The sequence below is a fragment of the Oncorhynchus mykiss genome, chromosome 10, assembly GCF_057628025.1.
Source record: "Oncorhynchus mykiss isolate SJ-2025 chromosome 10, ASM5762802v1, whole genome shotgun sequence".
Classification (NCBI taxonomy): Eukaryota; Metazoa; Chordata; class Actinopteri; order Salmoniformes; family Salmonidae; genus Oncorhynchus; species Oncorhynchus mykiss.
In genome coordinates, this window is record NC_143031.1 from 85,194,329 (window position 1) to 85,213,008 (window position 18,680).

The window sequence follows — 18,680 nt, forward strand, 5'->3', positions numbered from 1 at the left end:
TGTGTCGTCTATGTTCCAAATCAACCAGCGTGTTTCTCGTTCTCCTGCCTTTGCTTTTCTTTTTTTTCTAGCCCTCCCGGGTTTTGACCCTTTGCCTGTTCTAGACTCTGTACCCGCCTGCTGACCACGAGCCTGTCTGCCACTCTGCACCTCCTGAACTCTGATCTGGTTTTGACCCTTTGCCTGTTCTAGACTCTGTACCCGCCTGCTGACCACGAGCCTGTCTGCCACTCTGCACCTCCTGAACTCTGATCTGGTTTTGACCTTTTGCCTGTTCTAGACTCTGTACCCGCCTGCTGACCACGAGCCTGTCTGCCACTCTGCACCTCCTGAACTCTGATCTGGTTTTGACCTTTTGCCTGTCCACGACCATTCTCTTGCCTTCTCCTTTTGGATTATTAAACATTATTAGACTCCAACCATGTGCATCTGGGTCTCGCCTTCTGTCATGATACTACCAGTCTACCTGTTTATCCTGTCCTCTATCGACCATAAATAGTGACAATAGTGGATCGGTTGTCCAGATCTGCAATAGGATAACTAGCTAATATCAAACCACACATACAGTCATTTGAATTTTTAATATAAGACCATGGTGCGTCACTGAAAGAACAGTGAAGACATGAGACACGCAGCTAAAAAATAACTCCCATATTGATCTTGTTTAGTGACAATACAATTATCTAGCCTACAACACCACATTGCAATGAATAATTGTCTTACAAAATTCCACTCTAGGCTGTAAACTGCAGTGAAAATTTCATCCAAATAATGGCCCTTTGAGAATATTTAATTCTATAGATTGCATTTGGCTCAGTTGTGGGTCTCGACTCTCAACAGCTTATAGGAAAGGCCAGTCTGGCCTTGATTAGGTCTCGCTTTACCGCAGCCGCCGGGTCACTCAAGCAGACAGCACACAGTTGTACAATTTTACCAAGTAAGATGTTTGCTGTAGTGTGTCTTAAGTGGAAAAAATGTGCAGATAAACAAGTCATATCTCATTGAATGACAACACATACTTTATTGAATAATCTCTACTGTTGACCAATCAGACAAAGGGGCATCGACTTCGGCTATCGACTTCGGCTTGCCTAGAGGAAAAAATGTGTGCACGAACAGCCGAAAAACCCGAAGACCAAAATTAACAAAAATGTCCCAAAATGTCTTCATAATAAATGCAAGAACTGTTCCGAACTGTTTATTGGATGCCTTAAGCTGGCATGTGCCTAAAATAATGGTAATTGCTACCTAGGTAGCTGGCTAGCTAAATGCACACGTTAGCTCTAATACAAGTTGCTACCAGTGGTGGTGTAGATCAGCATGCTTGTGCAACAGCATGTTCTGAGTTAGCTAAAATCTTTGTCTAAATGTCGCATCTATCTATTTAAATGTGATTAGTGTCCGCTGGGAAACACTCACCAACACTTTGGTTCCTACCCTGTCATAACTCCTACCTGGCTTTTTTTTTTTGTCATGCTAAACACCAACCATAAAATTAGAATAATCATTCTATTTATGTTTCCAACAGTTCAAGTCTTTTGATCTATAAAAAATAAAACATCTATCAAAAAAATTGCAATATTTGGTTGAGAGTTAGATTTTCTGCCCATGTTGTGGAGCCCTACTATCAACCTGGTAACTTTATATGCAAACATTTTGTGGCACAGAAAGAAAGGTGAAAAGTTTTAAAAGTTAGTAGGAATAATTTACACTGTAGGCCCAACAGGCTAAATCTCAATCAATTTAAAAATAGATTATTCTGGTGCTCCTAAATTTGATGTGGCATCCAACCAAATATTGCAATTTATCTTCTATAGATACCAATGAAAGACAATGTTTCCCCATCTTAGACTCAACACAGAGGCAGACAGAAGTTACCATTCTGTCACCAGAGATGTGTGTGCTAAGTTTTCCCTTCTGCCCTCTAGTCTAGGTCAGTGCTGTCTGACAGCGGGTTGCTGTTCAGATCTGGCCTCAGTCCTGAGTTCACCCAACTCACAACTGAAACAACTGGAGCTGAAAAGCAATGACCTGCAGGACTCAGGAGTTACACTGCTGTCTGCTGGACTGGAGGATCCAGACTGTAAACTACACACACTGGGGTAAGTACAGCAGTTTCATTCAGGTCGGTACTGAGCTGAGTTACACTGCTGTCTGCTGGACTGGAGGATCCAGACTGTAAACTACACACACCGGGGTAAGTACAGCTGTTTCAGTCAGGTCGGTACTGAGCTGAGTTACACTGCTGTCTGCTGGACTGGAGGATCCAGACTGTAAACTACACACACTGGGGTAAGTACAGCTGTTTCAGTCAGGTCTGTACTGAGCTGAGTTACACTGCTGTCTGCTGGACTGGAGGATCCAGACTGTAAACTACACACACTGGGGTAAGTACAGCAGTTTCATTCAGGTCGGTACTGAGCTGAGTTACACTGCTGTCTGCTGGACTGGAGGATCCAGACTGTAAACTACACACACTGGGGTAAGTACAGCTGTTTCAGTCAGGTCGGTACTGAGTAAAACAAATATTTATACATCTCATTTTTGATTTGACTCTGGGTGCCGAGCAGTGGCGTGTATTCATGGTTGCCAAGGAAACATTTCTTTACAAAATAAAATAATGAATCTTTCACCTCTCTGTGTTTCCAAATTTTCCTTACATTCGTAAGATACTTGTGAATTTATCTCACAGGAGAAAGCATCCGATCGGCGATTCTGATCCAACCATTAATTCATACATTGTTGTGTTCTGGCCTGAGAGGATGGAAGTTCAATATGTAGCTAGATGTAGAGATCTAATGTTAACCAGCTTACGTTGACCATGAATGGAAGTTAGGTTAGCGAGCAAGCATTTTAGCCACCGGATAAGAGCGAAGTACTCCAGATATAACAAACTGACCATAGCCCCCCGACAAACAAACTACTGCAGCATAAATACTGGAGGCTGAGACAGGAGGGGTCAGGAGACACTGTGGCCCCATCCGATGATACCCCCCAGACAGGGTCAAACAGGAAGGATATAACCCCTGTGCCAAAGCACAGCCCCCACACCACTAGAGGGATATCTTCAACCACCAGCTTACCATCCTGAGACAAGGCCGAGTATAGCTCACCAAGATCTCCGCCACAGCACAACCCAAGGGGGGGAGCCAACCCAGACAGGAAGATCACATCAGTGACTCAACCCACTCAAGTGACGCACCCCTCCTAGGGACAGCATGAAAGAGCACCAATAAGCCAGTGACTCATCCCCTGTTATAGGGTTAGAGGCAGAGAATCCCAGTGGAGAGAGGGGAACCGGGCAGGCAGAGAAAGCAAGGGTGGTTCTTTGTTCCAGAGCCTTTCCGTTCACATTCACACTCCTGGGCCAGACTACACTCAATCATATGACCCGCTGAAGAGATGAGTCTTCAGTAAAGACTTAAAAGTTGAGACAGAGTCTGCGTCTCTCACATGGGTAGGCAGACCATTCCATAAAAATGGAGCTCTATAGGAGAAAGCCCTGCCTCCAGCTGTTTGCTTAGAAATTCTAGGGACAATTAGGAGGCCTGCGTCTTGTGACTGTAGCATACGTGTAGGTATGTACGGCAGGTAAAACCTTGAAATCAGCCCTTGCCTTAACAGGAAGCCAGTGTAGAGAGGCTAGCACTGGAGTAATATGATCAAATTTGTTGGTTCTAGTCAGGATTCTAGCAGCCGTATTTAGCACTAACTGAAGTTTATTTAGTGCTTTATCCGGGTAGCCGGAAAGTAGAGCATTGCAGTAGTCTAACCTAGAAGTGACAAAAGCATGGATTAATTTTTCTGCATCATTTTTGGACAGAAAGTTTCTGATTTTTGCAATGTTACGTAGATGGAAAAAAGCTGTCCTTGAAACAGTCTTGATATGTTCGTCAAAAGAGAGATCAGGGTCCAGAGTAACGCCGAGGTCCTTCACAGTTTTATTTGAGACGACTGCACAACCATCAAGTTTAATTGTCAGATTCAACAGAAGTTCTCTTTGTTTCTTGGGAACTAGAACAAGCATCTCTGTTTTGTCCAAGTTTAAAAGTAGAACGTTTGCAGCCATCCACTTCCTTATGTCTGAAACATAGACTTCTAGCGAGGGCAATTTTGGGGCTTCACCATGTTTCATTGAAATGTACAGCTGTGTGTCATCCGCATAGCAGTGAAAGTTAACATTATGTTTTCGAATGACATCCCCAAGAGTTAAAATATCAAAAGAGATCAGATGCTGAATGGAGCTGATGATGTTTTTATAATTTGATTATTTCTCAGCAGTGTAACAATATCTCTCTACCAGATTAAGTTATTTTCCCCATCAGAGAAGCTCTAGAGGCCTGTAGAGAGGCCGACAAATATTAATATTTGTTAATGTCATTTTTGTATTTACAAAATGTTTTTAACATACGTGTACGATAAGGTGTGTGTGTGTGTGTGCGCATGTTTGTGTAACTAATGAAGGTTGTCCTCTACTCTCCTCTAGTCTAGGTCAGTGTGGTCTGACAGAGGGTTGCTGTTCTGATCTGAACTCAGTCCTGAGTTCACCCAACTCACAACTGAAACACCTGGAGCTGAGAGACAATGACCTGCAGGACTCAGGAGTTACACTGCTGTCTGCTGGACTGGAGGATCCAGACTGTAAACTACACACACTGGGGTAAGTACAGCTGTTTCAGACAGGTTGGTACTGAGCTTAGTAAAACACAAACTCTGAAAATCTAATATTTCATCACAATGTTTGTGTCATGGACAAATGGATGGGTGTCCTACAAGATGATTGACACCAGCACATCAACCTAGACAGCTGTTGTGTCTCTCTGTAGGCTGTCTGGCTGTCTGGTCACAGAGGAGGGCTGTGCTGCTCTGTCTTCAGCTCTGAGGTCAAACCCCTCCCACCTGAAAGAGCTGGACCTGAGCTACAATCACCCAGGAGACTCTGCAGGGGGACTGCTTTCAGCTGCTCTGGTGGATCCCACATGTAAACTGATGAAGCTGAAGTAAGTCAGAATAGATGTCCTGATAGTGTGAGCAGCGGTTGTGTCATATGTAGTGTAGTATGGTCAGTTACATGAGGACATGACGGTAGAATTAAGGGGAAGTTTACTCAGCAGGCTGAGCACTCCAACACAGCATACATCATCACCACATGAATACTTTTCTTCTGCATCTCTGATATCCTGTTGGAATTGTACTCTGTTCTGTATGCAGTAGGTAGGATAGAATACCTGTATGTCTCTAGTAATGAATTGTACTCTGTTCAGTATGCAGTAGGTAGGATAAAATACCTGTATGTCTCTAGTAATGAATTGTACTCTGTTCTGTATGCAGTAGGTAGGATAGAATACCTGTATGTCTCTAGTAATGAATTGTACTCTGTTCAGTATGCAGTAGGTAGGATAAAATACCTGTATGTCTCTAGTAATGAATTGTACTCTGTTCAGTATGCAGTAGGTAGGATAAAATACCTGTATGTCTCTAGTAATGAATTGTACTCTGTTCTGTATGCAGTAGGTAGGATAGAATACCTGTATGTCTCTAGTAATGAATTGTACTCTGTTCAGTATGCAGTAGGTAGGATAAAATACCTGTATGTCTCTAGTAATGAATTGTACTCTGTTCAGTATGCAGTAGGTAGGATAAAATACCTGTATGTCTCTAGTAATGAATTGTACTCTGTTCTGTATGCAGTAGGTAGGATAGAATACCTGTATGTCTCTAGTAATGAATTGTACTCTGTTCAGTATGCAGTAGGTAGGATAAAATACCTGTATGTCTCTAGTAATGAATTGTACTCTGTTCAGTATGCAGTAGGTAGGATAGAATACCTGTATGTCTCTAGTAATGAATTGTACTCTGTTCTGTATGCAGTAGGTAGGATAGAATACCTGTATGTCTCTAGTAATGAATTGTACTCTGTTCAGTATGCAGTAGGTAGGATAGAATACCTGTATGTCTCTAGTAATGAATTGTACTCTGTTCAGTATGCAGTAGGTAGGATAAAATACCTGTATGTCTCTAGTAATGAATTGTACTCTGTTCTGTATGCAGTAGGTAGGATAGAATACCTGTATGTCTCTAGTAATGAATTGTACTCTGTTCAGTATGCAGTAGGTAGGATAGAATACCTGTATGTCTCTAGTAATGAATTGTACTCTGTTCTGTATGCAGTAGGTAGGATAGAATACCTGTATGTCTCTAGTAATGAATTGTACTCTGTTCAGTATGCAGTAGGTAGGATAGAATACCTGTATGTCTCTAGTAATGAATTGTACTCTGTTCAGTATGCAGTAGGTAGGATAAAATACCTGTATGTCTCTAGTAATGAATTGTACTCTGTTCAGTATGCAGTAGGTAGGATAGAATACCTGTATGTCTCTAGTAATGAATTGTACTCTGTTCTGTATGCAGTAGGTAGGATAGAATACCTGTATGTCTCTAGTAATGAATTGTACTCTGTTCTGTATGCAGTAGGTAGGATAGAATACCTGCATGTGTCTAGTAATGGGTGTGGCCAGTAGCCTAGTGTTTAGAGTAGGTTGCTTGATTGAATCCCCGAGCTGACAAGGTAAAAATATGTTGTTCTGCCCCTGAATAAGGCAGTTAACTCACTGTTCCCGGGCGCCGAAGACGTGGATGTCATTAAGGCAGCCCTCTGCACCTCTCTGATTCAGAGGGGTTGGGTTAAATGCGGAAGACAGATTTCAGTTGAATGCATTTAGTTGTACAACTAATTGTCCCTTGGATAGTGCACCAGAACACAACAATATGGTTTAAATGTTGACTGCTTTATTAGGTCTTTGTCAGTCAATAACCTGTTTCTCCTACAGTGTGGATCATGGTGGAGAGTGCAGGCTGAAATCAGGGCCGAGGAAATGTAAGTCTCTTCAATCCTAATTAACTGTATATTCAGAACTATAGTAACATAGTAACTAATCAATACTGGTTCTGTTCCTACAATACAACATTTGATATGAAGATGTGGATTGATTAAACTCTCCTTTTGTCTACAGATGCCTGTCATCTCACCTTGGACCCAAGTACAGCAAACCCAGACCTGATACTGTCTGAGGGGAACAGGAAGGTGACACCGGTGGTGGAGGACCAGCATTATGAAGACCATCCAGACAGATTTGACCGTTATCGCCAAGTTCTCTGCAGAGAAGGCTTATCTGATTCTCGTTATTACTGGGAGGTGGACTGGGATGGTGGTGGGCCTGCTATTGGTTTGGTGTACAAAGGAATGTTGGGAAGGGCTGGCATTTGTATTGGACTCACAAGCAATTCCTGGTGTATGTACTGCTCTGACAGCGTTACTGACTTTTACAATGCTGGAGTCCATAGTAGATCCATTCTTAGCCCTGTATCTAGCAGAGTTGGAGTGTATCTGGACTGGCCAGCTGGTACTTTGTCCTTCTATAGTGTGTCCTCCTCTGGTGCACTGACACACCTTCACACATTCTACACCACGTTCACTGAACCCCTCTATCCTGGATTTGGGTTTCTTTTGTTGAAAACCTCCTCAGTGACCCTGTATCAGATCAACGACATTCAAAGGTGAGGTCATAGTTGACAAAGGGCAAATCCTTGAAGTCGGAAGTCAACTAGCTTAATGATTGGTTTACCGGCCATCAATTAGCTTTCTGTTTGGTTACTTCACATACAGTGGAAGTCAGAAGTTTACATACACCTTAGCCAAATACATTTAAACTCTGTTTTTCACAATTCCTGACATTTAATCTTAGTAAAAAATTCCCTGTCTTAGGTCAATTAGGATCACCACTTTATTTTAAGAATGTGAAATGTCAGAATAATAGTAGAAAGAATATTTTATTTCAGCTTTTATTTCTTTCATCACCCAGTGGGTGAAGTTTACCCAGTGGGTCTGAAGTTTACATACACTCAATTAGTATTTGGTGGTATTGCCTTTAAATTGTCAATCGTTTTGGGTAGCCTTCCACAAGCTTCCCACAATAAGTTTTTTATTTTATTTATTATTTGTTTTACCTTTATTTAACTAGGCAAGTCAGTTAAGAACAAATTCTTATTTTCAATGACGGCCTAGGAACAGTGGGTTAACTGCCTGTTCAGGGGCAGAACAACAGCTTGGGTATTTGAACTTGCAACCTTTCGGTTACTAGTCCAATGCTCTAACCACTAGGCTACCCTGCCGCCCGTGAATTTTGGCCCATTCCTTCTGACAAAGATTGTGTAACTGAGTCAAGTTTGTAGGCCTCCTTGCTTTTTCAGTTCTGCCCACAAATTTTCTATGGGATTGAGGTCAGGGCTTTGTGATGGCCACTCCAATACCATGACTTTGGAAGACCCATTTGCGACCAAGCTTTAACTTCCTGACTGATGTCTTGAGATGTTGTTTCAATATATCCACGTAATTTTCCTGCCTCATGATGCCATCTATTTTGTGAAGTGCACCAGTCCTTCCTGCAGCAAAGATCCCCCACAACATGATGCTGCCACCCCTGTGCTTCACGGTTGGGATGGTGTTCTTCGGCTTGCAAGCCTCCCCCTTTTTCCTCCAAACATAACGATGATCATTATGGCCAAACAGTTCTATTTTTGTTTCATCAGACCAGAGGACATTTCTCTAAAAAGTATGATCTTTGTCCCCATGTGCAGTTGGAAACCGTAGTCTGGCTTTTTTTACGGCGGTTTTGGATCAGTGGCTTCTTCCTTGCTGAGCGGCCTTTCAGGTTATGTCAATATAGGACTCGTTTTACTGTGGATATAGATACTTTTGTACCTGTTTCCTTCAGCATCTTCACAAGATTCTTTGCTGTTATTCTGGGATTGATCTTCACTTTTCACACCAAAGTACGTTCATCTCTAGGTGACAGAGCACGTCTCCTTCCTGAGCGGTATGATGCCTGCGTGGTCCCATGGTGTTTATACTTGCGTACTATTGTTTGTACAGCTGAACGTGGTACCTTCAGGTGTTTGGAAATTGATCCCAAGGATGAACTAGACTTGTGGAGGTCTACAATTATTTTTCTGAGGTCTTGGCTGATTTCTTTAGATTTTCTCATGATGTCAAGCAAAGAGGCCTTGAAATACATCCACAGGAAAACCTGCAATTGACTAAAATTACGTCAATTAGTCTACCAGAAGCTTCTAATGCCATGACATCCTTTCCTGGAATTTTCCAAGCTTTTTAAAGGCACAGTCAACTTAGTGAATGTAAACTTCTGACCCACTGGAATTGTGATACAGTAAATTATAAGTGAAATAATCTGTCTGTTAACAGTTGTTGGAAAAATTACTTGTCATGCACAAAGTAGATGTCCTAACCGACTTGCCAAAACAATTGCATTGATGGAAGCAACAATCTGCAACATTAAAGCTGAACCACCCCTGATTATTATCAACAGCTGTAAAAAGTTGTCCACTGCAGGAAACCCTCACTGGTACCATAATTTATAGAAATATCCATGTATGCTATACAATATAAAGTTGTAGTTTGTTTAATCACGGTCAATCTGTCTGCTTTCCCAACACCAGAGACCATGGTGGAGAGAGTTGGATCAAGCCTGGACCTGAGGACACCAGAGACCATGGTGGAGAGAGTTGGATCAAGCCTGGACTTGAGGATACCAGAGACCATGGTGGAGAGAGTTGGATCAAGCCTGGACCTGAGGATACCAGAGACCATGGTGGAGAGTGTTGTATCAAGCCTGGACCTGAGGACACCAAAGACCATGGTGGAGAGAGTTGGATCAAGCCTGGACCTGAGGATACCAGAGACCATGGTGGAGAGAGTTGGATCAAGCCTGGACCTGAGGACACCAGAGACCATGGTGGAGAGTGTTGGATCAAGCCTGGACCTGAGGACACCAGAGACCATGGTGGAGAGAGTTGGATCAAGCCTGGACCTAAGAACACCAGAGACCATGGTGGAGAGAGTTGGATCAAGCCTGGACCTGAGGACACCAGAGACCATGGTGGAGAGTGTTGGATCAAGCCTGGACCTGAGGACACCAGAGACCATGGAGGAGAGAGTTGGATCAAGCCTGGACCTGAGGACACCAGAGACCATGGTGGAGAGTGTTGGATTAAGCCTGGACCTGAGGACACCAGAGACCATGGTGGAGAGTGTTGTATCAAGTCTGGACCTGAGAAATGTGAGTTTTAACTGATAATTGTTTATGACTAAAAATATTTTTAAAGCGTTCATTACAGTTGATTCCCAGGCAAGGAACACAATTATGATCTATTTGGTCAAAACAAACTTAAAGGTAGAGTCAGCGATATGACGTACAGTGCCTTGCGAAAGTATTCGGCCCCCTTGAACTTTGTGACCTTTTGCCACATTTCAGGCTTCAAACATAAAGATATAAAACTGTATTTTTTTGTGAAGAATCAACAACAAGTGGGACACAATCATGAAGTGGAACGACATTTATTGGATATTTCAAACTTTTTTAACAAATCAAAAACTGAAAAATTGGGCGTGCAAAATTATTCAGCCCCCTTAAGTTAATACTTTGTAGCGCCACCTTTTGCTGCGATTACAGCTGTAAGTCGCTTGGGGTATGTCTCTATCAGTTTTGCACATCGAGAGACTGACATTTTTTCCCATTCCTCCTTGCAAAACAGCTCGAGCTCAGTGAGGTTGGATGGAGAGCATTTGAACAGCAGTTTTCAGTTCTTTCCACAGATTCTCGATTGGATTCAGGTCTGGACTTTGACTTGGCCATTCTAACACCTGGATATGTTTATTTTTGAACCATTCCATTGTAGATTTTGCTTTATGTTTTGGATCATTGTCTTGTTGGAAGACAAATCTCCGTCCCAGTCTCAGGTCTTTTGCAGACTCCATCAGGTTTGGTCCTGTATTTGGCTCCATCCATCTTCCCATCAATTTTAACCATCTTCCCTGTCCCTGCTGAAGAAAAGCAGGCCCAAACCATGATGCTGCCACCACCATGTTTGACAGTGGGAATGGTGTGTTCAGGGTGATGAGCTGTGTTGCTTTTACGCCAAACATAACGTTTTGCATTGTTGCCAAAAAGTTCAATTTTGGTTTCATCTGACCAGAGCACCTTCTTCCACATGTTTGGTGTGTCTCCCAGGTGGCTTGTGGCAAACTTTAAACGACACTTTTTATGGATATCTTTAAGAAATGGCTTTCTTCTTGCCACTCTTCCATAAAGGCCAGATTTGTGCAATATACGACTGATTGTTGTCCTATGGACAGAGTCTCCCACCTCAGCTGTAGATCTCTGCAGTTCATCCAGAGTGATCATGGGCCTCTTGGCTGCATCTCTGATCAGTATTCTCCTTGTTTGAGCTGAAAGTTTAGAGGGACGGCCAGGTCTTGGTAGATTTGCAGTGGTCTGATACTCCTTCCATTTCAATATTATCGCTTGCACAGTGCTCCTTGGGATGTTTAAAGCTTGGGAAATCTTTTTGTATCCAAATCCGGCTTTAAACTTCTTCACAACAGTATCTCGGACCTGCCTGGTGTGTTCCTTGTTCTTCATGATGCTCTCTGCGCTTTTGACGGACCTCTGAGACTATCACAGTGCAGGTGCATTTATACGGAGACTTGATTACACACAGGTGGATTGTATTTATCATCATTAGTCATTTAGGTCAACATTGGATCATTCAGAGATCCTCACTGAACTTCTGGAGAGAGTTTGCTGCACTGAAAGTAAAGGGGCTGAATAATTTTGCACGCCCAATTTTTCAGTTTTTGATTTGTTAAAAAAGTTTGAAATATCCAATAAATGTCGTTCCACTTCATGATTGTTGTTGATTCTTCACAAAAAAATACAGTTTTATATCTTTATGTTTGAAGCCTGAAATGTGGCAAAAGGTCGCAAAGTTCAAGGGGGCCGAATACTTTCGCAAGGCACTGTAGATGCACAACGTAAACAGCATAGTGGGTCAATTTCTACAACAACTAAGAGTGTTGGAGAGCAAGGCTAAACTTCTCTGCTGTTTTGGTCCCATGACTACCACACTGTAAGAGAGTGAAGAGAACCCACGCACATGGGCAGATACTGTGTGTGACTGTGTGAGAGAGAAGTCAGGCATCTTGCTCATCACAATATCTGTGGTGCTGCTCGTACATCATGATTTATCTGACTCTACCTTTAAGCTCTCATCCTAGGATCTACCAGAAATCAGGCCCCCAACATCTACAAAACATGGACCAGAACGATGTTGTTTCCTGCTTCTACAAACATTCATTAATATAACACTAATGTCAGATTATGGTATACTAAAGAGTATACATTCTGTGACTGTTGCTCACTTATATTCATTTTTATTACAAGTCTAATTATAAATTCATTATTCCAGGATATTGTCAGTTTTAAATAACAACTACTTTTGACTTCAGGGATTCCTCAGAGCTGTAAGACTTGTGACCATGTTGAGGTAAGTCATAATGTCAATTCTTACTTTTACATACCTGCAGGAGTCAGGTACAGTCTCAAAGCCAGGTGTGTACTGACCAACCATTCATACTGGGATATAGACAGTCCTGTGTTCTGCTTTAGTAATATAAACACAGTCTCAAAGCCAGGTGTGTTCTGACCAACCATTCATACTGGGATATAGACAGTCCTGTGTTCTGCTTTAGTAATATTAACACAGTCTCAAAGCCAGGTGTGTACTGACCAACCATTCATACTGGGATATAGACAGTCCTGTGTTCTGCTTGGAGGCATGCAGGATTTTAGCTGTTGTCATATTTTGTCATTAGACAGTTTAATTGATAAATCCCCAGCATTCCATGTAACATTGAATAAATATATTTGATGAGTTACTTTGGTAATGGGCCAGTTTCCCGGACACAGATTAAGTCTAGTCCTGGACCTTAAAGAACTTTCTATTGAAACTTCCATTGAGCATGCTTTTTAGTACAGCACTAGACTCAATCTGTGTCCAGGAAACAGGCCCCATATGTATTACTGACATGCTTGTCCTTGTTCAGGACTCCACACACTGGCATCAGATTGAACCCTTGACTTCCACTGTCCAGGGAGTGACAATGTTCAGGTAAAATAACTACTTTTAACATTTCATTCCAATTGCTAGTGTATTTCCCCATTACCTTTGGGAATAGTCTTCTAATCCAACCTCTCCATTTGACCATTGACCCTCTCTACCACATCTTGTTGTTGCCCTCAGGCACAGGACACGCAAAGGAAGTTATGAGTGCACAGTGTCTGGGCTCCGCTGGCTGTGTGAGAGAGATGTCATTCTGAAGTATCACTTCAGGAACTGGGAACCCTACAGTCAACTTCTGAAAGACATGCGGTACACACAAGGTGGTCCATTGCTGGACATCACTATGGAGTTAGGTGAACTGGAGGAAGTTCATCTGCCACACTTTGTCTGTTTAGGTAAAACCATATAGAAATAGTATTCAGAAAGACATTTCCATGTAACTGAGTTTCACTTCCTGAGTGAATGAATGAACTATTCTGGGAGTTTGAGTTTACTGTGATCTGGTACTGCACATTCTTTGTGTTTTAGTTGGATGAATAATAAAATATGTCTTTCTGTCTCCTTTGTATTGTGTTGTTCAGGGACCAACCCTTCCCTGAGGAATGAGATGAAGATTCTTCATGTAGAGGAACATGGAGTGTCTTTAGAGGAAGTGCATGAAGTCACCAGATTCCATGTTAAGATTCTCCATCCGAAGTTCTCACCTATCTCTGTTATACTGAGATTACTGTCTTGGAACATAGATGTCCACTGTGACGTGGTCCTCTACATGGCAGTAAAAAAGTCAACAGTCATTTCAAGGCTGTACCTGCTCCTCAGAAACTCCAGTCAGAAAGAGGTGAGCCACTATCACTGAAGTGACAACAGGATGTTGAAACTTACTGAAGGAAAGCTGATAATTTGTTGAAATCTCTAGATTACAAAGACAACATGCAGCTCTGTGAGAAATCTATTTCTGTCTCGTTCATTTGAAGAGCCAGTAGACGGCACTCTTCCCTCTGGTCGAAGGAGAACCCAATGCCCGGGGCAGTGAAGGGGACATTGCCCTGCGTAGGGCGCTGTCTTTCAGATGGCATGTTAAACGGGTGGCCTCTCCATGGTCACTGAAGATCCCATGGCACTTATCGTAAGAGTGAGGATTTTAACCCCGGTGTCCTGACTCTCAATGGTCACTAAAGATCCCATGGCACTTATCGTAAGAGTGAGGATGTTAACCCCGGTGTCCTGGCTAAATTCCCAATCTGGCCCTCATACCATCATGGCTACCTAATCATCCCCAGCTTCCAATTGGCTCATTTTCCCCCTCTCCTCTCCCCTGTAACTCTTCTCCAGGTCGTTGCTGTAAAAGAGAATCTCCTCTCAGTCAACTTACCTGGTACACCTTTAAAATAATATCCTGGTAAAATAGGGATAGTAAAACAAAAGCATACACATTTGTTGTTGTTGACAAAAAATGGAATGCTCAGTGAGCTGCATGTTGTGTGAATTACGAGACTACATTGTTCTGACTGACTACTACATTGCTCATTTTGTAGGCTGTTCAGGAACGGGAGAAAAATCAGGTGTCCAAAGGATTTTCAGAATTCGTCCTGTCAAGTCCAAACGGGTCCTTAAAGCTGAACAGTTGGTTTGCGTTCAAGAATCCCCTCTCCACTTCCATCTATCCAGAGGTGTAGTTTTATCAGGCTGAGGACATGAATCTGTCATATTGTATATGAATAACTGGAATGTCATTCTATTTCACAATTTCTCTCTCTGTCTGTCTGTTGTCTCAATCGTTGCACCATATGGCCTCCTACAGAAGATTCAGCTGTTACCTGCAGACACCACACCAAGCTGTTGTCAGATGATAATGGGAAACACAGGGGTGGACATTGAGATGGAGTTAATCGGGGATGATGAGAGGACAGTATGGAAATCAGTGTTATCAAAAGGTAAGAAATACTATACATGAACAGTATGTCAATCATCAATGTCCTTTTCTAACAGATGCTATTAAAATGCTTTATGATATTTTTTCTTGTTTGTCTTTCAGATGTGTACAGCAACGACTCTCATCCACCATGTAGGTTTGTTTTTGTGGACGAGTTTTATAAAATGGGTTATAGAGCTAACATCTCTTCAAGTTGGGATGAAGGACACTGATGAAAGTCTTCATGAGTCGTGTTCAGTGGGGTGATGAAGGTCTTCATGAGTCGTGTTCAGTGGGGTGATGAAGGTCTTCATGAGTCGTGTTCAGTGGGGTGATGAAGGTCTTCATGAGTCGTGTTCAGTGGGGTGATGAAGGTCTTCATGAGTCGTGTTTAGTGGGGTGATGAAGGTCTTCATGAGTCATGTTCAGTGGGGTGATGAAGGTCTTCATGAGTCGTGTTCAGTGGGGTGATGAAGGTCTTCATGAGTCGTGTTCAGTGGGGTGATGAAGGTCTTCATGAGTCGTGTTCAGTGGTGTGATGAAGACCTTCATGAGTCATGTTCAGTGAGGTGATGAAGGTCTTCATGAGTCGTGTTCAGTGGGGTGATGAAGGTCTTCATGAGTCGTGTTCAGTGGGGTGATGAAAGTCTTCATGAGTCGTGTTCAGTGAGGTGATGAAGGTCTTCATGAGTCGTGTTCAGTGGGGTGATGAAGGTCTTCATGAGTCGTGTTCAGTGGGGTGATGAAGGTCTTCATGAGTCGGGTGCAGTGGGGTGATGAAGGTCTTCATGAGTCGTGTTCAGTGGGGTGATGAAGGTCTTCATGAGTCGTGTTCAGTGGGGTGATGAAGGTCTTCATGAGTCGTGTTCAGTGGGTGATGAAGGTGTAATGATATAAATACTTACAAAGTTACTGTAAATGAGGCCTTGTCTTTGTAGAAAGTTGAATCTGTGCTTGAAATGCGATACTTGACTGAGGGACCTTCCAGCTGTTGTATGTATGGGGGACAGGTCCAATTTGACATTACGGAGTATTTTCAGTAGACTGTTGACAAAACATTACAATTAAATCCATCTGAATCCCACTATGTAACACAATAGAGAAATCCAAGGGGTATGAACACTTTTGCCAGGCTCTGTATGTTATGTAGAATAGACAATCGTGTCAGCCAGGGTAGGTGTCAATTCCAAATAAATCAGTCAATTCAGGAAGTGAACTGAAATTCCAATTCAATAACTGGAAAAGGGCATCTACTTTTTACTGTCAGTGACTTCTCAATAAACCCAATAGGAATTTCATTTTTATTTTTTGACTGACTTCAATTGGAATTGCCTACAACCCTGGAGTCAGCTCTATTCAAGAAATGACTATCAGAGGAATGGTAACTGGAGAGACTGCAAGATGTAGAAACAGCTGCTGTTAACCCTAAAACCATATTAATTTAATTGACCTCCCCTTCAGCATTAACACTCCTTGGGATTCCTGCTGAGGAGTTTCTGAAGAAACACAGGGCTGAACTCATTCAGGGAGTCAAAAACACAAATCCAATAGCAGATGTTCTGCAGTCAAAATACATGATTGGTGATGAAGAGTACTCCAGAATAAAAGCTGAAACAACTGAACAGGAGCGAATGAGAGAACTACTGAACGCAGTCCTCCCTAAAGGACCAGAAGTGATGGGAGCTTGTCTCAAAGCTCTTAGTGAACATGAACACCATCTTGTTAAGTACTTGAGTGAATCTAGGTAAGACCGGTTTCTTTTTCTCCCTCCCTTGAATATGTGGAATGATTAAATATAGGACAAATAAAAACATAGCTACCCAGATCAAAGAGAAAGTACTTTTCAGAATGGAAGCATGTTTTTGTGTTGCTGCCTGTAATAAATGTATATTTGTATAGTTCTGTCATAGGAACATCATCACATCATTATCTCAGGTGTATCATAGGACCAAATACGCAAATCATTATCTCAGGTGTATCATAGGACCAAATACGCAAATCATTATCTCAGGTGTATCATAGGACCATCATCACATCATTATCTCAGGTGTACCATAGGACCATCATCTCATCATTATCTCAGGTGTATATCAGGACCATCATCACATCACATCATTATCTCATAGGACCATCATCACATCATTATCTCAGGTGTATCAGGACCATCATCACATCATTATCTCAGGTGTATCGTAAGACCATCATCACATCATGATCTCAGGTGTATCATAGGACCATCATCACATCATTATCTCAGGTGTACCATAGGACCATCATCTCATCATTATCTCAGGTGTATCAGGACCATCATCACATCATTATCTCAGGTGTATCGTAGGACCATCATCACATCATGATCTCAGGTGTATCATAGGACCATCATCACATCATTATCTCAGGTGTACCATAGGACCATCATCTCATCATTATCTCAGGTGTATCAGGACCATCATCACATCATTATCTCAGGTGTATCGTAGGACCATCATCACATCATTATCTCAGGTGTATCATAGGACCATCATCACCTCAGGTGTATCAGGACCATCATCACATCATTATCTCAGGTGTATCACAGGACCATCATCACATCATTATCTCAGGTGTATCATAGGACCATCATCACATCATTATCTCAGGTGTATCTCACTCCTCATTCTTCTCCATATTTTCTGATCTCTCTCTTCCTTCCCGTTTTGTAGCACCTAATCTGAAGATTCTGAGGCCTGTCTCCTAGTCTGTGGACAAAGACACTTCTTCACCTAATCTGAAGATGCTGAGGCCTGTCTTTTAGTCTGTGGACAAAGACACTTCTCCACCTAATCTGAAGATGCTGAGGCCTGTCTCCTAGTCTGTGGACAAAGACACTTCTTCACCTAATCTGAAGATGCTGAGGCCTGTCTCCTAGTCTGTGGACAAAGACACTTCTCCACCTAATCTGAAGATGCTGAGGCCTGTCTCCTAGTCTGTGGACAAAGACACTTCTCCACCTAATCTGAAGATGCTGAGGCCTGTCTCCTAGTCTGTGGACAAAGACACCTCTTCACCTAATCTGAAGATACTGAGGCCTGTCTCCTAGTCTGTGGACAAAGACACTTAAATGATTGTAATGGAAATGTTTATGTTTGTGCTATTATTTTAACAAATGTCTGTGTTTTATTCATGTGCTGTTCTATAAACCAATGTGTGTTCATTAAGTGGCCGACTGTACAAATCCTCACTATCAGTAGCTGTAATTTGGCAGTAAGGCCAGACGTTGGTTTGAGAAGGAGAGATCTCAGTTTCAGTTTAGAGAGAAGAAGACTGGTGACGTGTTGGTCTGTCAAATGCTATGAACCAGTATTGGTCGGTCACATGAATGGAACAAAATGGTAATGAATCATGAATAAATGATAAATATAATATAATAATATATCTGTGTATAGCATATATAAGACAACTGCTGGGTCTGACCAGGGAGAGCTCATGATTGACATGTGTACTATGGTTCATTGAGTTGGGTCTGACCTGGGAGAGATCCTGATTGACATGTGTACTATGGTTCATTGAGTTGGGTCTGACCAGGTAGAGATCCTGATTGACATGGGCACTATGGTACATTGAGTTGGGTCTGACCAGGTAGAGATCCTGATTGACATGTGTACTGTGGTACATTGAGTTGGGTCTGACCAGGGAGAGATCCTGATTGACATGTGTACTATGGTACATTGAGTTGGGTCTGACCAGGTAGAGATCCTGATTGACATGTGTACTATGGTACATTGAGTTGGGTCTGACCAGGTAGAGATCC

General features: G+C 42.3%; 1 protein-coding gene across 1 annotated transcript; it reads left to right on the forward strand.

The window, feature by feature from the left end:
- The first annotated feature begins 6,777 nt into the window (after positions 1-6,777).
- LOC110497197 (uncharacterized) lies at positions 6,778-18,300 on the forward strand. Its single transcript, XM_090188331.1, has 12 exons — positions 6,778-6,877; positions 7,014-7,557; positions 9,517-10,136; positions 12,365-12,402; positions 12,962-13,026; positions 13,159-13,373; positions 13,560-13,816; positions 14,514-14,648; positions 14,780-14,912; positions 15,014-15,043; positions 16,352-16,634; positions 17,593-18,300. Exons 1-12 carry the CDS (start codon positions 6,778-6,780, stop codon positions 17,597-17,599), a joined length of 2,427 nt encoding a protein of 808 aa, XP_090044457.1. The 3' UTR covers positions 17,600-18,300.
- The last annotated feature ends 380 nt before the right edge of the window (positions 18,301-18,680 follow it).